This window comes from Condylostylus longicornis, unplaced genomic scaffold, assembly GCF_029603195.1.
Source record: "Condylostylus longicornis isolate FDR11 unplaced genomic scaffold, ASM2960319v2 ptg000020l, whole genome shotgun sequence".
Classification (NCBI taxonomy): Eukaryota; Metazoa; Arthropoda; class Insecta; order Diptera; family Dolichopodidae; genus Condylostylus; species Condylostylus longicornis.
The window spans coordinates 1,416,558-1,440,563 of NW_026577989.1; the positions used below are offsets into that span (position 1 = coordinate 1,416,558).

Sequence of the window (24,006 nt, forward strand, 5' to 3'; positions counted from 1 at the left end):
AATGATACAGTTGTATGTATATAGGTTTAAAATTATAAATAAAGAAGGATTTGTAAATATATTTTTATATAGTATAATCAAGCTAGCACACACAGAATTTCTCATATGTGTTACTTATGATAATATAATGTAAAACATTATAAACGTATAGCATATTATATAGATTTTTGATATGTGAATACAAAATACGAGGATTAACTAAACATATCAAATTATAGCAATATTGTAACAAGATAACAAAATATGTTAATTTCTATGATTTTTCAATATTATTGTGAATGAAATTTAATTATCCTTTTGAAATTAATTTTCTTATTTAATTTTTCATTAAATATGCATAAAATCGAAAACAAAATACAAAAACTTTCTTACTCCATACTTGGTTTTCTTGTGTAAATCATAAATTTTATTAATATATAGCAATATGCCCCCAAAAGTATGCATTTTTTTCAAATTACATTTTCATTAATTGAAGTAGTTAACAATTAGTCTTTTATATTTATACATTCTTCAATATATAAAATACTAATCATGTTGTTATCTAATAAGAAAAATTACTATAATTACCATATTTTGATTGGAAGAAGAAAAAATCAGATTTACCCTTTTTTATTTCGTATATAAGAAAAAAAATCTGATGTGGTCAGCACATAACCGACCGCATTGTGTATTGTCTAGTTAAATGAAAGTGTTACAGAATATTATAAAAATGTCTGTTAAGTACTTCTTTCCAATTTTAAGGACATTTGTAAGCTTATAGTTAACATACTTAGAAAAATGTAAATTTGGCTCTTAGTAGAGTTTCGTTTTGTGCTACCCGAATTCCCTGAAATGCTCGCCAGTTAGTTTCGGTAACAACCAGAACTCAAATATCAAATTTCAAGAAATTCCATCAATTTGTTCTGTGGATATGGTGAAAAATGTAAAATCGGCCCGCAAATCAGTTCTCGAGCCCTGATCTTTCCAAAAAAGTTATATGTTCATTGCTTTAATATGAGGAATTCATATATTAAATTTGAATGAAATCGGTTGATTATTTCTCCTTATATACACAAAAATGTATATTTGGCCCGTAGTAAACGCCCAGTTGCTGATGCCTGATTTCTTCCAAAGGTTAGGAATTTTTACGTATGATCGAGCAAAGCTTATATATGAAATTTCAAGTACATCGGTTGAATACTTTCTTCAAAATGGTGAAAAATGTAAAATCGGCCCGCAAATTCGTTTTCGAGCCCTGATCTTTCCAAAAAATTTATATGTTCATTGTTTTAATACGAGGAGTTCATATATTAAATTTCAATGAAATCGGTTGATTATTTCTCTTTATATACACAAAAATGTATATTTGGCCCGTAGTAAACGTCTAGTTGCCGATGCCTGATTTCTTCCAAAACATACGAATTTTTGCGGACGGTCGAGCTGAGCTTATATATAAAATTTCAAATAAATCGGTTGAATATTTTCTTCAAAATGTTCAAAAATGTAAAATAGGCCCGCTAAAAAGTGCAGTTCCCGAGGCCTGATATATACCAAAAGTTGATCGATCCGTGCCATGGTGGAAACAAACTTAAATATAAAATTTCATCAAAATCGGTTCAGCCGAACTTGAGATACACGCGTGCACACACAGACCGACAGACGGACAGACCGACAGACCGACAGACCGACAGACCGACAGGTTGCTAAAAATAGTTTATTTACACTTCCCTACTATGGAGAAGTACGTTCCCACCGAAAACTCGATATGCAAAATTTGTTGCCATCACATAACCTACCTATTGTTTACACAATACGGTCGGTAAAAACTATTTTCATAATTAAACTATTTTCTTTTTTACTTCTCGTACAATAAAGTATACTTAAGCTATATTAAAAAATTATTTTTCAAATTCACATATAGCTACATACATATGTAAGTCCTTTTCATTTATATATTACATAATATAATATAATGAAAAAGTTCAAATTTAAGAATATAAGAATAAAAGAAATGAAAAATATAACAATAATAAAATTGTTAACCCTTAGCATTTTGAAATACATTGTACTCTAATAATATTCATGGGAACTTGGCCTAAAAAATTATGATAAGAGACTAAAAATAAAATAAAATAAATAAGAACAAGAAAAACAAAAAAGAAACTAAATATAAAGGACAAATTTATAAGTGTACATGCATACATACACACATACGAGTACATAGAAATACTCAAAATATATTATAGGAATTTATTTATTTAAAAACAAAAACAAAAGCAAATTCCAAAAAAAAAAAATATAGGTGACATTTTATAAAAGAGAAGTGAGTTGGAAAGAGAAGAAAAAGGATAAAGAATATAGATATAAAAGGGTAGGGAAAATGAGCTACAAAAAGAGCTAACAACGAAAGAGTAACAACGATAAAAATTTGTTTTATTAGCATTAAGGATAAACGCACATATATTCATATAAAAATACTCGTGTGCGGGTGTTTATATCCACACAGAGGAAAATTTTGGAAAAATCTAAAAGGAATCTTTTTAGTATTTTACATACATCGTTTTACAGATTTTTTATTTTTCGTTTTTCTGATTTCTTTTGTTTTACATTTCATACTAGTTACGCAAAAAACACATAACAACAACAAGAAAAGGAAAAATCGAATTTTTGTGCTTCCAATTTTTTCTTTTTTTACCATATTACTCTTACATTTTTTCTCTTTCTTATTTCATTTTTTTTTTTGTACTTTAATAAAAAACATGATCTTTATTTTTCTTTTACCGTTATTTATTTTCCAATCGTATAATATTTTTTTTTCGGTATCCTTTTTTTCTTTGCTATTCTGATTTTTTGTTTTACTTCATTTTCTTTGAATTCAAAACTTCTTCTTCTTCTTATTTTTCTTTGTACGTACAGTGTATTTTTATTTTTATTGTTTTTTTGTCTTCTTTCCTTAAAACGTTATCCTTTTGCCGTTGTCGTCTTTGTTTTTCCTTTTTTTTTTCTTTGATTATTGTCTTTTATTATTTTGTTGAATTGTAATCAAAGGTAACCTTTATATATAACGAAAGTTAAACTAAATGTCTGAGATATTCAATACTCCTTTTGCTTAAAGATATTTTAAAATGTACAAAAAGTAAAAAAAGATGAAGATGAGGAAAAAAAGAGCCTCTGGATTTGAAATTCTCAGATTGCTGGGGAATAAATGCGTAACAAAATGGGACTACAGATTTTTAAAAAGAAGAAAATAAAATAAAAAGAAAAGAAATAGGAAGTAAGAGAAAATATAGAAAAGAAGAAAAAAATTGCTTTTGGATTTATTTTCTCTCCTTCTGCTTTTTTTTATTTTTTTTTTCTTTTGTATATTTTCAAGTAATCTGTTTTTGTTTTAAGTTTTTAACACACAAATTCACAAATCTTTATACACATTGTATGAAAATCACATATGTGTATTTCGTATATATATTTTTATAGAGGTAAAAATATTAAATAAAAAAGAATTAGAAGAAAGGGTAGTATGCGCCTATATTATATGCAAAAAGTAATTTATATTCAAAAAAAAAAATTGGAACGTGCAGCTATATATACAACTAAAAATTATGAGAAATAAAAATCAGAAAATAACATAGAAAAAAAAACGAAACGAAACGATAAGAATTAGAGTAACAAAAGTATAACAAAACGTGCATCAAAGCAAAACAACAACAAAAAAATAAAAAACATAAAATAAACAAAATATAAGTAAGAGAAGGATCCTAGTTAGAAAGAAAAAAAAATCTTAAATTGCTATTCAGTAATAGTACACGATTTTCTGGATTCATAATAAATATGTAATCTGCGGTGATTCTTTATTTCAAGGGCATACTAAATATATATATATATATATATATATATAAACATAAAATACACGATAATATTAAATGTTTTGAATGTCAAATATACCTATACCATATAATTTTAATAGTACCTACACGTATGTAAGTAAAATAACATATGAATTTATATACTTGTGTCAAAATATAGATTTGGGTATACAATGAGAAATAAATTTAATATACAATATTATGTACGTATATATATATATATATATAAGTATAATATGCGTTAATAATAGAATCAAATGAAATTATAACGAGGCATAAAAGATTATATATTTCCTTTGAATCTGATATTAAAAATACATACGTGGGTATAATAAATAACAATACACATATCGTTATACACATTATTATACAATATAAACAGGTATAGTAGGTACTATAAAATATACCGCTCAGTTTTACACATATAATGTATGTAAGAAAATATTAATAGATATACGGCATAAATGTATGGAGAAAAGAAAAATTATTAAAAAAAAATTTTTCTCATTTTTTGATTACTTCTGATATTCCTTACTCTTTTTTTATAATTTCTTCCTTCATACATATTATATTTGTACATATACAAATTTTATAAAATATTTCATTTATTTTTTAACTTGATTCAATCATTATTATTACTTACATACATTTTATAAATTTTATACAATTATTATATTTTAAGTACTTGTGAACTTTTAATACAATAACAATAAATACATAAATATATTTACATAATATATATTGCATATTTGTATAATTAAAAAAAAATATTCTTTAATGACGCATTTCGGTTATTTTTCTTGATGATGACGATTTCTTCTTGATTCATTCACTTAAGAATTTTATTTTTTGTTTTTCATCCAAATGTCCTTGGTATCGTTTATATTATTAATTTAACCTTTACATCTTGTACATACCTACTCATATTGTACATGTATTATATGAAAAAATGTTATAGATATTATTATATTACATCCCTATACAATAATATTATAATGATATAGAATCATGTGGCATTCAAGATACAAAATGTAATGCATACCTACATACTCGTACATATAAGAAAATATTTCAATAGATTTTCTTTTGAAATTTTTTTTTTACCGCATATTGAAATAAATTTATATGATGATTTTATAATGAAAATGGAATATTTTGTTAAATTTTAAATTTAATGTTAATATTGTGTATAATAATATTATTTTATAAAAATATAAATAAAATAAATTATTATTGCAGTTATATTTAGTATAAATGATAAATTTTAAAGAATTTTCAATATAAATTGGAGTAGGTATAAAATTATTTAAGAGGTGTGATTATTAAAACGTATAGGTATTTGTTAAGTAATTGTATAAGAAATAATTTAAGTTTAACACATAATAATTATATAAATAATTAATTGCATACATACAAAAAATAAAAACTGATTCATTTCTTTTCTTACATCTCAATTCCTAAACTAACTTACATGACTGTAATAATGAAAGATGCCTTATGATATTCTCAACGTCATTAATTTTTTGAAATGTAAGGTGAAATTCTGTTGATATAAGTTGAAAATTTACATAACAGAAGATAGACACGATTTTAAACGATTCTATTTTAATTCCTAAACTAGATCAGGTAGCATGATGACTCCTCATATACCAAATTAAATTTTAAGTGACAAGTTAGCCGACTATGCCATAAAATTTCACAAAGTTCTAACGTTATGTTACCTAGAAAATTAAACGTTAAAATTTGTTTTATGTACCAAATAAATTTCACATTTTTTGAATTTTTAATATCACGACGTGTATATTATAATTAATGTAGATATTCATAAGAAATCCCTCAAGTTTCCAAATCATATTTATATAATGCGTGCCTGTCTTATTCTTGCACCTAGTTATATATAAAAGTTCGAGTAATAAAAAAATCATTCCAAATTGACTTTAAGCCTCTGTCAATCCGAACCTGTTGAGTTGTGAACATCGTCTCCATATAAAAATTTTGTCTACTCATTAGGATCTATACAATGGTATATTGCATTGCACTTAAATACGTCGTGCCCTGTATAATACAGGTGCCTTAAACGAGGTATACCTAATTTTACGAAAAGTTATACAAAAAAATAACTACAATTAATATGATATTATAATATTCATATTAAATTTTAAATTTTTCCTATATCTACTTAATTTTGTTGTTACAAATTCATAATTAACGCCTTTAAACAAAAAAATAAATTTAAATTAATAAAAATAATTATTATATTTACATAAAAATATTTTAATTACCTGCTTAAAATCTTTAACTCAAACTGGTATTATTAAACAAAAGAAAAAATTATTATAATTAATAATAAAATTATTAATTATACTATGAAAACTATGAAAATATAACAACAATACCAATTGGTATACAAAATAAAATTCAAAAATAAAATGAAACCACATCGCATCTGAATTTTCCGATAATGATTTATTAAAATAATTTCTCTTATGCATAATATTATTGTTTTAATATTTTTCAATTTCATAAAATTTATTATTGGATATTAAACAATATTAAATAAAAGAACAGAAGTTAAGCAACAAAAACAAACATAAAATTTTCTATTATAAATTTGTAACATTTGTTCCATTATTTAATTTTATTATGTAAAGAATTTATTAAATATTATATACGATTATTCTTATATATATTATATAAATAAATACATAATATATATATAGACAAACGACATTAATGCTTTAAATTAAGACATCGCCAGCATTTATTACAGTTACATTAACATTTTCATATTGGTATTTATTTTCTCGTTCCATTTTTTTTTTCTTTTTTTTTTTTTGAAATATTAAATTTTAAATGCTGTTTTACAAATATTTAATTTATGTCAATAATAAAATCCTAGTAATATATATACTTTTTATTTTTTTACTCCTTACATGTATACAATAATAATGTATTGTTCTAGCTGTATGCATCTTATGTTACTTCACATGTAAAATATTATAATATCTTAGATATGAGCAATATATTATATGTACCAATTGTACATACATACTTGAATATATTTCTTGTAGAATGTCAGCCAATCTTATTATAATTCCGTCATACATAAATTGAAAAAAAAAAAAAAATTACGGAATGATGGAAATAAAGCGCCCTTTAACTTTTATCTTATATCAAAATAGAATTATGGAATAAAAAAGAAAAAAATTGAAATGTGTTCGTTTGTCTTAACGTATGTGTTCACGTTTGTGTCACAATTTGATATGGATATAATGTGTTCCCATAAATGAAAATTCCATTTCTTTTATTTAAATTTTTTTTCTTTTTTTGTGTTTTATCAGAAAACTCGTATAATAAAAAAGGAATCTTAGAATTTTTAATTTTGTCTTAAATAAAAATTTATTTACCTATTATATAATATCTATTTTTTTTTTTGTTTTTAATTTATTCATATATAATATATATATGTACATACTTATATGTGTACATATTGTAGAAAATACATTAAATGCAGACCTTGATACGTGTTTATATTTTATATATGAAAAAAAAAAACGATGATATAAAAAATAAAAAAAAATTTTTTTTGATTTTGTTTTTTACAAGGAGACCATCACCCGAAAATTGTTATATTAATATAATATGAAACCTGGATTCTGTAGGGTATTATTTTCATATTTTTATTTAATTAAATTAAATTATTATTAATTTTTAAATTTGAATAAAATATTTTGTATATTTTATAAAGAGATGTTCAAATTTTTCTAGATAGAATACGAAATTTTTAATGAATATTAGAATTGTATTAATTTCTTGTAAAGTAAACCCATTTCAGATTAATTATATGAGGAGTGTCATACTCTTACTTCTGTTACAAAAAATTAATTTCATTATATGCAAAAAACAGTTATTTAATTTTTAATAGTTAAAAGTTAACTCGTATATTTCGAAATCTCCAAAAATATAGAAACAGAAAAAAACGTATTTCTTAACTGTTATTCGTCTGTGTTCCGAGAAAAATACATTTGAAAATGTTAAAAATTATGTAAAATATTAACGTTAGAATTATTACGTGGGTCTTTTTTTTAAGATTATTTAGAAAATTCTCTATTTTTCTGTATATATAACTCAAAATTTTCCAAAAAGGAGTTTTATAACCCTTCCAAATTTCCAACTATATAAAATTTAAAAATTTTTTTAGATAAATATGTGAAAACTCAAAAAAAAATTCGTATTATAAACGTAAAATTAATTTACATACATAATTTTAGATGAATTTTTCTTTAATATAAAATAAGACTTATGGGAAGAAGAAGAAGAAGAAAAAGGACTTCTTTTATTAATAAAAAATATTTTTCATTTTATTCTTATTTTTTTTTTCTTTTGATTTTATATTCTTCGTTGGGTTAGAGAGGATTAAATGTGAATCTCTACCTCCACACGTATATAATATTATTTTATTCGAATTATAAATTTATTTATTTACATTTTTTTTTTTCTTGTTATATCTAACACCTGTGCACCCATTTTTAACTATATATAATATTAAAATGTATATATATAAAAATATATTGTGTATAGGTTTTATACTTGTATGTGTATATTCTGTTATATTTAAATATATTTCCTATAGGTCTCTTCATCTCATGCATTTATTATTTACCTACTTAAAATACATTTTTTTGATAAATATTTAAAAATCATCCCTATATTTATTATATATATATATATATATATATATATATATATATATATATATATATATATATATTCTACTATGTGTTATTACTAATATTAACTCTACTCGAACCCATTTAAATTTTGCTATCCAAGGTTTGCAATTTTTATTTCTGTTTTTTTTTTCAATTTTTCATTTTTGTTTGTTTTTGCCTTTTTTTCTATTCTTTATGTAATAAATTTTGTATTTTTGAGTGTAAAGTGAAAGATAACGACTTGATCCTTTCCTATTTTTATTCTATAGAATTTATTCATACATACATACTAATGTATATATACATACTAATATAAACTTATTGTGTATAAGATATTGTGCGTGTGTTTGTTTGTAGAGAAACATTTTTTTTTTTTAGATTTTATTTTTTTTTTTCTTTTTATTGTTTTATTTTTTAATCAGAGCTTTTTTATATTCGATAAATTCACGAATTCACCATTATTATTGTTTTTTTTTTTTATTTTATTTTATATTTGTTTTAACATTTCCTTTTCATTCATCTCCTTCTCACATTTCTTTTATATTATATTTTTTAATATTAAAAAATGTTGTGCTGTTTTTTTTTTTGTTTATTTCTGCTTATTGCTGTTTTACCTCGTTTCTTTATAAAAATTTTGTTTATTTATTTTTTTTTTTTTCTGTTTTTGTTATCCAGTTCGCATTTTTATTTTTTTTTATGTCTTTTACACGTCTTAAAAAATAATAAAGAATGTTGTGTGTTGAAGGATGCTTTTCACCGTTGTAAAGATTCCTTTTAAATAATATAACGGGACTTACAACCATATATGAATGTTAACATTCATAAGAAAACATTCTTTATAGAATTTGAAAAAGTAAAAGAAATAAAAAAAATATATATATATATATATATATATTGGAAGATAAAGAGACAAAAGGAGTTATAATATTGAAGCAGGACGAAAGAAGGAACCGAAAAAAAAAAATAGCAATAAAAGAAAAAATAAAAACTGGAAAAGAACAAAATGACTGCGATGAAATGTGAAATTGAAAATTTTTTTCTGACATTATTAAAAAAAAAAAATTTGTTTTCATCTGATTTTTTTTTTTTTGTTTTTTATCTCTAAATGTAGGTATCTACATATTAATATGCATATATAAAATTATAATATTTTGTACATATAAGCCCGCATATATACACGTGTACACATATTTCTTTTTAATTTTATTTCATTTAATCAAAGTAAATACTTTCAACCAAATTGCTGTAAAGAGTGATTTGTTAAAATTAAAGAAAGTTAAAGAAATAAGTACAAAAAAAAAAAACAATAAAAGAAAAATTTGTAATTTAAAACTCATATCTGCTTGTCGTTTTTATAAAGAACGAAAAAAAAATAAAAAAATGCCATGTAAAATTTCAATGAAAATGTCATCCTTTTCTTTGTTCCACTCTTTTTTATGTGTTTTGCTTATTTTTTGTATAATTCTCTTAAAAATATCACTCATATTTAATTAAAATTTTCATATTATAATCGTATTCAGTATAACATTAATTTGTTTTTTTGTTTGTAAAATTTTCTTTTAGTCAAAAGGATGGTTTTTTTTTCATTAGGTCAAAAGGATGGTTTCTTTCATATTATAAAATATCAATAAAATTAATTAAATAAGGTAAAATTAAATAATTTTTGTTGGTTTTCTTGGACATTAATTAAGAACCATACTTATAAATAAAAAAATCTTGAACATAAATATAAAAAACAGGATTTATTTTATTGAAAAATGTATGAAATCGTCTGTTATGCAAGGAATTTTCGTTTTATCATACCGAAAATTTGCAAAATTTTACTTCGAATAATTTCAGGTATATTAAATAATATTAAATATAAAACATTAAAACTTAATGTTTATCTGTCATAATATTTAAATTATTTTAAATTATATTGCAAAACTACATACATTGAATAAATAAATGAATTTTGAAAATGAAAATTTCTAATTTGAGAAACGTAATGAGATCAGTATTATTAAAACCAAAATATTTCCAATTCAAAACATTATCTTTTTACAAATTAAATAAACTAATCTGGAACAAAAAATACACATACATAATGAACCTTACTTCCATATTTTAATCGGTATTGGTGGTTTGCATCTGTACTCGAAAATAAATTAACACTCCTTATAAAAATTTAATATGACCAACCAAAATTAAATTTATTATTAATATTTTTCTTTTATATTTAATGATATTAGCGCCAACTATTGTTTGTTAGAAGAAAATAATAGCATGCTTTTAATTCAATGCATACTTTTAGGATAAGCAGAAAATAATAATTCCCAATTAGAAAAACACATTTTTTCTTTCCACATAAAAACAAAATTATTTACACAAACATACACACTTAATTCGATTGTACTATTAAATTTAAATATTTCAAAAATATGCTTACGATTTAATTAAAAAATAAATTTTTGAATATTTTTTTTAAATTTTAAAAATTTTAAATTAAAATGAAAACATGTGCTCAATTTTTTTTTTTGGTTATTTAAATTTCATTTGTCCTATTAAAAAGCTGGATAAGTGGCAAGAATATTTTTTTTTTGTTCATAATTTTTTCTTTTAATTTATTTTTGTTTTTTCTTGTTTTTTTTTTGGTAAATTATGTGTTATTTAAAATTTTATTTTAAACCACAAATGATGGACAAACAATAACAAAAAAATACCCTTTCTTTAAAAATAAAAGAAAAATATTAAAGTAAAAAAAAAAAAAAACCCAAAATTAAATTTAGAAAACGACGCGATAGTCCGTGATAAGAAAAAGTTGTCACTATTTTTTTCCAACATTAAAAATTGGTTTCATTTACGCACCCAACTAACAACACTCTTGTATACCCACATTTATTTTAAATGAGAGACAAATAGACAAAAAAAAAAAGACAAAACAGCAAAAAAATAAAAAGCCAAATAAAGAAAAATAACAAAAAAAACATAACAAATTCTTTTTTTTTTAAATTATTTCCTAATTAAAAAAAAGGATCCAACAGAACAAGAAAAGAAAAAAAAAAAAACAAAAATATGTGTGGAAAAAAAAATTTTTTTTTTTTTTTTCAAATTATCCTCATTTTCTACTGGACCCTTGAAATCTGTTTCCAAGGATATCTAAAAAAAAAAAAGTGTTTTTTTTTTGTCTTTATGTACTCGTAGTTATACCATTCATGTTGCCATCCTTATTTTAAGTCTTTAGCTGCATGTTAAATAATATGCCAAATGAATACCAAAGGGAAGAAATGGACAGAAATGAGAGGGAAAAAAAAAAATTAATTTATGTGCGCCTTTTTTTGTTAAGAGCCCAAAAGTCTTCTTATCCTTTTTTGTTTAGAGGATTTTTTTATTTTTATAATTTTTTTTCGTACATTTTTGGGCATAAATCAAAAGAGAATCTTTTTTTCTTTTCTCCTTTTTTTATATTTTTCATTTTTTTTCTTTTATTTTGGTATGAGATGAGTAATCATAAAGAAAACTTTTATGCAAGGTTATTTAAAAAAAAAATTTTTTTTCCTTGTCGCTGTTTTTTTTTTTTGTTTTTTGTTTCATTATGTTTTGCTGACTTTGCTCATACAATATGAAACGAAAAGAGAAAGTGTAGTAAAAATAAGTAACAAGAAAAATTAATTGCAGGTTTTAGAAGTGTCAAGTTACAAAAAAAAAAAAAAAAACATAAAGACCTCTGATTAGAATGAATTCTGCAAAAACAAACATAAAAATTAAAAAAAAAAAAAAAAAACACAAAATAAAAAATTAAGAAATAAAAATGCACGCGAGCACAGTTATAATTTTAACAACCTACTTTTTGTATGTATGAAACTGGGTTTTTCTTATATTATTTTCCTAAATGTAAATTTTAATTATTTTGAATAGAATGTAATAATTTTAAAAAGTAATCCAAAATGCATTTATATTATACAAAAAAAAAACCAACAAAAACCCTCCAAAAAAAAATTTCGTGTTCATGAGAAAACACGATGTTGGTATACCATACTTATTATTTTTTGGTGTTCCAAGGTCGATAATTATTATAAAATAAGATGAAAATAAGATAAGTATAATTTTTAAATAGATAATGATATTCATAACATTAAAAAATAAAATATTCTAACCTTAATGAATATTTATATACTTATATAATAAAGTGGAAAATTAATGAAAAACAAAAATTACCTTAAATTATGTAAATTATACTTTGTACGTATATATTTTATAAGACTATTACATAATTAGTTTATAATACATAATATATAAAAGTTTATAGTACATAATACATGTACATTATATACATTGTATTTTTTTTCTCTTAAATTATTGTTAACCTGCTCCAATATTATAATATTAATTAATTTGAGCAATCACAAACTCTTAAAATTAATAAAATAAATTTGTAAGAATTTTGATTTTGATTTTAGAATTTCAAATTATTGAAATTGAAAACGGGTTCCAAATTTTCATTATAAACTAGAAGCCCATAGTACGAATCAAATTAAATTCAAATATGTGCAAAAATATTGACAAAAAAAATTAGGACACTCTAGCTAGATATTATAAAAAATTAATTTAGTATATGAGGGAAAATTTAAAATTAATTCAGGTTGCCATTTATTCGCAATATATAAAAATTTATATTCATATACCAGCCAAGCTACTGATATTGTAGTTGATTCGAAATAATCTTGAATTTTATTAGACAAAATATAAAAATGTTTATGCTTTGCACGCTTTATCGTTTTGTTTTAGCACCTATATAATATTCAGGAAACTGTATGTTTAGTACGAAGCTTCGCAAGAATACATTCATATTGAAAACAATCTACTATATACGTAATTATGTCATAAATGCCCATTTTATCCTAATCTTTATTTAAACATTACTAACATATTTTTATATTATAATTTAGATGGGTTATGTAGACCCAAAAATTAAGGTAACATAAAGAGTATTATACATGTAGATAAAATCTGGAGTGTTATTGTCTTCGTGTGATTTATAATTATGTAAAAATTAAGATTGCGTTCTGTTCTTGATACTGTGGCTTCTGTGCACCAAATTATTTAATGAAATTAAATTCCTATAGCATAATGTACCAGATTTTTTTCATTTGGTTTATTTGTTGTTGTATTTACTTACATATGTATATTTGTTGCAATTTTATTATGACTACCTATTTAGGAAAGAATTTTTTATATATACAATTCACAGTTAATATATAATATGTAATAATTATTAAATTTTCAAATATAAATTTTGGCATATAAAGTTATACAAAATTTAAATTAGAACTAAAATAATTTACGAAAATTGTAACTCGAATAACATTCGCTTGACCAAAAACAAATAGACTACAATGTTTAATACATTCTACATCCTACTTTGGCACAAAACAAAAATTTATTCGCTATTCCATGTTTTAAAGAAACACTCTAAATCGAATATAATGTATAACATTGTATAACCTTAAAATTTAAGTTTTTATTGGCAATTATTTATCCAGAGGAAATATATATCAGAATTTTGAAGGCTTCTTGTAAAATTATTATATTATATACAATTACAATTTAAAAGGTGTGTTAAAGAAAATTAGAATGCCAATTCGTACATACTCGTAATATATTCAATATAATATAATACATCACCCCATAAGTCCATAATCTATATACAATACTATTATGTCTTATATATTTCTATATGTCCTATATATTAATATACTGGGTCTAAATTGTTTTTACTTTTAAAGATATTGATAGGTCTGTAGATGAATGTTATAGAATATTAATTATTATAACATTTTATTTCTGGGTTTTACCCACATCAAATCAATTTTAATATAATACGTGGGAGATGGCAGAATACCTTTGTTCTTTTGAGATGCCAATATTGTCACTTTTTTTTTTGCGATGCAAATCAAGAAAAAAATATTTTTATTTTCATTTTTCATAATTTTTGTATGTAATTTTTTTTTTCTGTAATTTTTTTTTGAGAAATTCCGCAAATACATTATAAATTTTCCATTTAGTTTGTAATTTTTGTATAGTGCTCATTAAATTTATTTCTTAGTTATTCAATTTTTCAATTGGAAATTTAAATTTCAAGTATTTCAATTAGATTTAACAATTTTCCATTTAATTTAATTCATCTAGAGTAATAATTAAAATTTATATCACCATATTACACATACTTGCTAGAATAATTTCAATTTGTTGCCCAATATATTAAATAACTCAAACATTAAAAGCCATGGTATTAAAAAGTTTAACAACTCCCTAAATTCTATTCTATTCTATTATTCTATTCTATTCTATTTCTATTTCTCAATTTTCTCTCAGGTCATTTTAAATTTTTTTTGTCTCATCCGAAATGTATGCAATTTTTGAAATTATTTGGAATTTGAGTTCAAGTAATTTTAATGATTTAGTAATTGTTTTTAAATGCAGTATTTTCTTTTGTTGAATGGAAAAATGCTACATTACAAACCTTTGGTTTGAATCAACTTTATTAAATTATCTTCTTTAAAATAATTATAAATAATAAATAATAAGTAAAATTTTATTTTTACGCACGTAGTTTTATTTACGTCACATCCTTATTAAAATTTTTTATTTTATACTCTTTTCTATTTATATTATAATAATATTAAATTTAATTTTGTTGAAAAAAAAAACAACCGAAATGAAAAAAAAACTTACCAATTTCTAGTATTCCAATTATTTTGTTTTTTGTTGGGTACCTATGCGTTTCTTTTTTTTTTTTGTTTTTGTTATCTATATTCTATGAAAAATCAACAAATAACAATATCAATTTCAAGGATAAATATTTTAATATACACGTGGATGATTTTCTTAACTGAAATTACAAAATATTCTTATGAATTTAAAACAAAATATGATTGTCTAAAAGACAAAAAAAATAATTTTCGTCTTTTTAAAATTACAAAGTTATAACATTTCACAGTAGAGTCCTGGTAAGAAAAATATTTGTAATGTAAATTTGAGTTTGTCAAAAACTGTAATAAAATTAGTGAAACCAATTATACATTTTAAATTAGGAGCAAAACGACACACTTACTGTTAAAAATTTTAAAGGAAATCTTGGAAAATTTAAAATATTTTTAAAATTTTATAGATTGCAATTACGTATTTTAAAATCATCTTGATTATTATTGAAATTCTAATTTGAAATAAAAGTATTAGGTATTAAAAATTTTTAAATTTCCTGCTCACAATTCAATAGCGATTTAATTTTTCAATTATTTAACAACTACAATAATTGTAGTCCAGTACTTTGAACATTTCGCAAATATCAGCATTATTGTCTAGTTTTATTGAAAATTTTAGTATTTATCTAAAAATACTGCAAAAAAAATATATGATAGTATGCAAAATGTATTTGAAATGAGTCCCTGAAACTTTTACCAAATATTTCAAGAAATTTTATTATCAAAATAATTATTATCTCATTTCTATATATGTATATACATAGATATAAGGGAACTTCTGTTTTCTTTTGTTTTAAAAGATTTCCTATAAATAGGTGTAAAAATAAAAGTTCGTATCTCTTTTGGAAATGACGTTCTGTTTATATTAAAGAAAAAAAAAAAATTTCATCATATTTTCAATCTATAATAATCTCCAATTTCTAATAGTATAATGGGTTTAAATATACATATATGCAATTATATAAAAAATACATAGAAAAATACATGTATGTACGTATGTGAATTTTTCAATATATAGTAATTCTTGTATTAAATTTACATTGTATTTTACATTTAATTTTTCAATACACTATATAACATCACATCTGTCGAATATTCAAAAGTTTTATGATATAAAGGTATATTACAAAAATAAATATGTATATATGCATTTTTTCATTTTTTGGACAAAGTCGGATTTGTTGAAAATGCGAAGCAAATCTCTTATCCAAATGAAATCGCTCTCTATTAAAAGATTGTTTAAAAGTAGTTAGAATATTTTGAAAGCGGACAAATGAACGATTGTAAAATGGTTTTTGGAAATATTGTTTTAGCAATATTGTCTCAAGAACCCAGTTTTTGATCAATCATAAAATTACGGCATAGAACGAATAAAAACAAAATATATAACCTATATTTGAGATTCTTAAAATCAGCTTTATTTATAACTTGAAAGTTTTTCTTTTTTTACTCCTAATCAATATGAAAATTATTTTAGAATCTTCCTCACAAAATACATTGTAAATTAATTTTTGTTTAACTAAGTATTGGAGATTAAAATTAAAACATCTATAGACATACGTACCTATCTATTCTCTATATATTTAAACAAAATTTACTTAAAATCATTTCTATAATAATATTAAAAATATATACAATATAATTACATATATAATAATAACAAACTTTTTAATGGAGATCCTTTTTAACTAAAAATATCTTTATAAATCTGCAATACTTTACAAATCTGCATTTATATATATACATATGTGCCTTTTAAATATGCACCTGTATATATTTTATACTCAAATTTATTATTACCTCTACATTGAAGAAGAATAAAAAAGCAAAAAATAAAAATTTTGTAAAAAAGGGAAATTTAAAGAAGGAAAAAAGGGTATTAAGTCTTTATTTTATGATAACAAAGCAATTTTCACTTTCTTAAGGATAATCTCTAGAATAGTAAAACAAAATACATATATATATATATATATATATATATATATATATATATATATATATATATAATATTTATGTGTAAATAAATGAATGTATACTGTAAATATTAAAATAATACACACTTATTGTAAAAACTACAAAATATTCAAATATTATACATGAAATCTTGTATATTATCTATGATATATATGTATATATATGTATATATATAAACATATGTGATTATAATATAAATACATGTAAAGAGAAGTAAACAACAATAGCATAAAAAAAAAAAACAAAAACAATCCGAAAAACAAAAAAGCTTAAACGGAAATCTCGTATGAATAATTTTTCTTTATTCAACAACAATGTATGGCAAAAAGAAAAAGAGGGAAACTTTTAATGCATTCTTAAAAACAAAGAAGGAAGTAATGAAAAATCAGATGTGGTCAACACATGAACAAAAATATTAAAAACTTTTCAATTAACAGGCTTCGAAAAAATGTTCAAATTTGCTTCTGAATTGATTTTCTGTTTGCGAAATTCATTGACATGCCCTATAAGTTGACCAATCCGATACAATATCCAAAAGAAACTCAAATATAAATTTTTGTAAAAAATTATAGTTTACCGACAGTCACGCTTCTGAAAATAATTGTTCCCCTTACTTTTCCATATTTCTACACTCTGAGAAAAACATTTCTCTCAAAATACTCAATATATAAAATTAATTGATTGTGAAAACAATACTTTCCTAATTGTATGCAATAAAGTTGGTAAGAAAAAGGGAAAAATTCTATTTCAAAAAACAAAAGCAAATTAAAAAAAAGAAACAAGGAAAAAGAACAGTTATATATATATATATATATATAACTGTTATCAAAAAGTGTTAAGAAAACATTAATTTACTTACCTACCATAATGAAGTACATACTCTACATTTTCTAACTACAATTATTACTTGTACTTAAATGTCATTTAAATTTTTTGATATACTTTTGTTATTTCTATTGTTTCAACTATTGATGACATCTTTAGACAAACATACATAATATGTTATGTATCATTTATGAACATGTGTTGGTATGTGTACTATTTCATGATGTTTTTTCCTTAATTTTTTTTTTTTTTTGGTAAAGTGTATATCAATTTTAACATGCACATTGTTTGCATATTGTTTTCGTAATATATTGTATTATACAAGATATAGAGCTGTATAATGGTACATATACTTGGAATGGTGTATTATCAAGTTGATACTTTACTCTGCTATTTTGTATGCATATTGTTATTTGTTTTGAATTTTGCTATTTTTATTAATTCTCGTTGTTACTAAAGTGTTGTTACTACAATATGAGATAGAATTAAAAATAAAGGATAACAAAAAAATATATATATATTTGTATCTATATACTTAAAGTAGTTCTAAAAGTCTATGTTGATTGATGTATCACATATGTATAAGCTATATCTATGCTGTGGTATATATAAGCTATTTGGTAGACTAAATATTATACAAAAAAAATTAATTGAATTTTAACTAACAATGCTCACTACATTTACATATTTAATTCAGTTATTGAAAATAATTTTTCTACAATTATATGAACAAAACAAAAAACTCCAAAAATTCTTAAATTTTCTTATGATATATATGGTGAAAGTGAAAAAATAAAACAAGGGAAAAATTTGATTTTCCCTAAAGCTCAAATGCTCGGTATTCCGAAGGTACATAAAATACAGAATCAAGCAGCATGTATATTTTAAGCCCTTTATAAGGCCTTTCACAAACTGTTTGTTTGAAATTCGTATCTTCTTCAGAATAGATGTTATAATCCAAAAACCTTGAATAAGTAAAAATTTCATGAAAATTCCTTAAAATCTCTGGAACTCGGAAACCCTTGGGATTTGCCACCTAGTAAGGAACAAAAGTTTTACCCATTTTTGGAATACTCAACACTGAAATAACCTTAAAAATTACTTTTATTATAGCTAAAAATCAAAATCTCCTAAAGGTATGCAAAAAATCTTCCATAAATAAGAGAAAAAAATTTTTTTTTTTTTTAAATTTTGCTATTTGCATAATATTTTGAGTAATAAATTACTTTACTAAGTTAATCTACATTCTGAATATTGTAAGGATGTAATTATTAATTCAATATTTCTCTTCAAATATATATTTGTAATTAATTTCATTAGCTATATTATAAATCTGTTTAATTTTATTTAATTTTTTCACATTTTGTATTTTCAGTGCCACCATCTCCTCCAATAATATCCGGTTATGTTGAAGGTTCAATAATACCAGCTGGAACTGTACAAAAATTGTTATGCGTTTCATCTGGCGGAAATCCATTAGCGACATTAACATGGTACAAAAACGACAAGAAAGTAAGTAAACAAAATTTTATTTAACTATTTTAATTATATTTGAATATAAATGGTCAATTAACTCTAATTATATTTCATTGTATCAGTATTCATATAATGATTTCTAATACAAATTTTAATTAGTGAGAACAGTATTTTAATTAGCCTCAGATAATCGGACAGCAATCAATATTTTTGATGAATACGTTATTTAATCCTACTTAAGAAACCATTGATTTCAATGGTGTAATAAATATTATTCAAATTTTTGCATGGAATCATAAAAAGGATATTGTTAATAAGATTTTTCCTAAAGTGGTCAATTAAAAATATGAACTTCGAAATCATTTTGACGTGATAACGTTAATTTTAAATTATGTTCTTGCAACAAAGACCGTAGATAATGCTAATTTAATTTTATATTGGCAATTATTGCATTTTGTTTTTCGTAGGTTTGTAAATTTTTTAAGAAATCTGAGGTGACATTTTGAAATTGCTATTTCCAAATTGCTATTATACCACTTTTAAATTTTTTCTATATTAAGAGTGTTATAAATATAATATTTAAATAAAACTTTTAATTGTATTTGTATATTAAGAGTTTTATATAAATGAAAATTTCTACTTAAAATTGTTAAATTTTAGTCTTTATTCATTCAATTCTTCTTAAGAACTAACAACATATTATTCAAGTTTAAGTTAAGGTTTTTAATTAGAAAAAAATATTATAGGCATAATTATTAATATACCTGCATAAAACAATATGTTAAAGTGAAACCAATAACAATATCAAATAATGTATTAATACAATTAAAAGTAATGTTAATTTAATCATACGATAAAGTGCTTTGATACCCAAGTAGCAAATTAAGGAATTAATTTTTAACACTCCTCCTATCAACGCACTTTACAAATTCATCATTTTAACACAATTTTCATGTTTTAGTCTGTTCAGTCCTTTTGTTAAAACATCTGCAATCATCTCATGAGTTGGTACGTATTTGATTTCGATAAGTTTCTCATCTTGCATTTGTTTACAATAATGGTATTTTATATCAATGTGTTTCGATCTGTTATGATGAGTTGGATTTTTCGAGAGACTTATTGCGCTTTGGTTGTCACAGAATATAATTGTTTTATCTTTACAAAACGGAAGTTTTAAATCGCTAAATAATTTTCTTTGATACATAACTTCTTTAGCAGCTTCGGATAAACCTACATATTCAGCTTCCATTGTCGACAGTGCCACACACTGTTGCTTTCTCGATTTCCAGCAAATTGGAGCGCCACCAAATATGACAACATACCCATAACACGATTTTCGATCACAAACGTCGCCTGCCCAATCTGAGTCTACATAACATTTCAGATCTTCTCCGGTTTTACTATATTTTATTGAATAATCAGGAGTACCTTTAAGATAGCGCAAAACACGTTTGGCAGCATTCCAATGAATTAATGACGGATTACTTGTAAATCGACTGAGCAAATTAACTGCATAAGCTATATCTGGTCGTACTGTATTTGATAGATACGATAATGCCCCAATTAATTCACGATAGGGCTTTTCAATCAATTCCTTGTTTGTAGATTTTGATTGCAATACGTGATTTAAGCTTGTATCTAGCGGTGTTGTTACAGAATTTGCATCTTGCATACCGAATTTTTCCAGAATTTTCTCTATGTATGACTTTTGATGAATTATAATATTTCCTGTTTCATTTTTACGCTCAACTGTAATACCAAGAATATTATTTGTTTCTCCCATATCTTTCATTTCGAATTTTAATGATAAAAGTTTTTTCATCTCATTTACTTTTTCTAAACTGTTTGATGCTACTAACAAATCATCTACATAAATCAAAATAAGAATAATAGAATTGCCATCGTATTTTATAAACAAGCATTGATCAGCACTTGTTTGCAACATATTTAACGAAAGTAAATAGGTACTTAATTTCTTGTGCCATAGTCTTGCGGCTTGCTTTAGTCCATATAGTGGTTTTTGTAGTCTACACACTTTTGAAACATCTCGCTGAATATTTGGTATCTGTGGTAACTCCATATAAATTTCATCATCAAGATCACCTTGAACATAAGCGGTAACCACATCCATCTGATGCAAATAAAGTTCCAGCTCAGCACACAATGCAAATACGGTCCGAATTGTTTCATATCTTGCAACGGGTGAATATACCTCGTTATAATCAATTCCCATTATTTGCTCACAACCTCTGACAACTAGACGCGCTTTATATTTCGGCGAGCCATCTGCATTCTTTTTAACACAATAAACCCATCGATTACCAAGTATTTTTCTATTTTTAGGACGTTCAACTATACGCCAAGTTTTATTTTTCTGTAGTGAATTTAGTTCAGAATCCATAGCTTCAATCCATAAATCTTTATCGTCAGATTTCATTACACTATCGAAGGATGTAATATTTAAAGGATCTGCTAATGCATAGTTTACTTCTTCATAAAGTTTCCGGGGCCTGCCCCTTTGGCCCGTTCTTATTATTTTCGGTCTGCCACATTTTCTTCTATTTTCAACAGAATTCAACTTTTTTATACTTTTCGGTGATTCAAATTTTTCGAATACTTCAATATCTGGTTCAGAATTCGGGGATAAAAATTCCTCATCTATATTTTCATCTATGTCGTGTTCATCATCAGTATTAACATTGTTTTGCTTGTCACAAGTTCCTTTTTGAAGAATTTCACTTTTGCCATTACCAACATCCAGAGGGTCTATCAGGTTTTTTTTTATTTCAGAAATATTTTTTAATTTAAAATCTACTTCACATATGTAATTATTTGGATTAAATATTTCAAAAAATCGTAAATCGCGCCTTTTAATAATAGACTTGCAACCATCCCATAGACGATAACCTTTTGTTTCAGGGCAGTAACCAACAAATGTGTAAATTTGACCTTTCGCATTTAATTTTGACTTATTCGGACCTTTTTCCAGTGCAACCACCCTACAACCAAAAGATCTTAAAAAATTAATATCAGGTACCTTACCAAATAACATTTCAGTTGGAGTTTTTCCAGGTAAAGCACTACAAGGGCTACGATTTCGAATAAAAGCTGCTGTATTTATAGCTTCCGCCCATAGACTTTTTGGTAAATTTGACTGCAACAACATACATCTTGACATATCTAATAAAGTCCGATTTGCACGTTCAGCAATGCCATTCTGTTGTGGTGTATATTCTACTGATAACTGTCTTGAAATTCCTTGGCTGCTTAAATAATCGTTAAAATTCTTTGATAGGTATTCTCGAGCATTGTCTGTGCGAAGAATTTTAATTTTCTTGCCAGTTTTTCGTTCTACAGATTTTTGAAACTTTTTAAATGCTTCGAAAATATCACTTCGATTCTTCAAGAAAGCCACATCAACATAACGTGATTTTTCATCGATAAAAGTTGCAAAGTAACGTGCTCCGCCTAATGATCGTACGCTAAAGGGACCACATATGTCGGAATGTATGATTCCCAATAATTCACTTTCACATTTGCTTGAATTTTTAAATGGTAATTGGGAAATTTTCGCCTTTTCGCATATTACACATCTCAGTTTATTTAATTTCAAATTTTCATCGATACCTTTTACCATATTTTTAACTTTAATTACGTCTTTAAAATTTAAATGACCCATTCTTTGATGCCACTTAACCAAATCATCATTTAAGGATTCATGTGCAAACATTGAACTTATTTTTTCTGCTTCTACAACGTATAAATTATTAATTTTATTTGCAACTAGTACAGAAGTATTATATTTATTTTTAAATGTAGCATATGTATCTTGAAAAATAATTTTTATACCATAACTGACAGCCTTGGAAACAGATATAAGATTATGACGTAATTTTGGTGAATAAATTACATTATGTAAAATAATTTTGTCAGCATTTCCCATTACCTTAAATTCAACTGTACCTGTCCCATAAGCTTCCATTGTATTGTTATCGGCAATATGTATCAAACGACGTTCATATGAAGTCCAACTTACAAATAAATTTTTGTTGTTGCACATGTGTGCACTCGCTCCGCTATCTACATACCAATCGTTTGTATTAGTAACGCTCGTATTATCATGTATAACTGCACTCATTGCTATTCCTTTTGAATGATTTCTATTTTTCTTCTTTTTACATTCACTACTCTTATGGCCATGCTTTTTACAGTAAAAACAGTTACCATTAAATTTGATTTTATCAGAATTATTTTGGCCTTCATTATTTTTGCTAAACACATTTTTGTTACCTGAAACTTTGTTTCTATGCACATTTGAATAAAATGCATTTTGATTACTTTCATATTTTTCACCAGCACAGTCCTCCCTTCTATTTTCTTCGTCAATTAATTTAATTTTCAGCACGTCTAATTTCGGTAGCACGTCTCGACTTT

At 23.8% G+C, this 24,006-nt stretch overlaps 1 protein-coding gene across 1 annotated transcript in view; it reads left to right on the forward strand.

The window, feature by feature from the left end:
- The window catches only part of LOC129606636 (nephrin), a 504,217-nt gene that overhangs the window by 366,049 nt on the left and 114,162 nt on the right, over positions 1-24,006 (forward strand). The window contains exon 9 of the mRNA XM_055517050.1: positions 19,472-19,608. Within this exon, the coding sequence (XP_055373025.1) occupies positions 19,472-19,608 (137 nt within the window). The remainder of the gene's footprint in view (positions 1-19,471; positions 19,609-24,006) is intronic.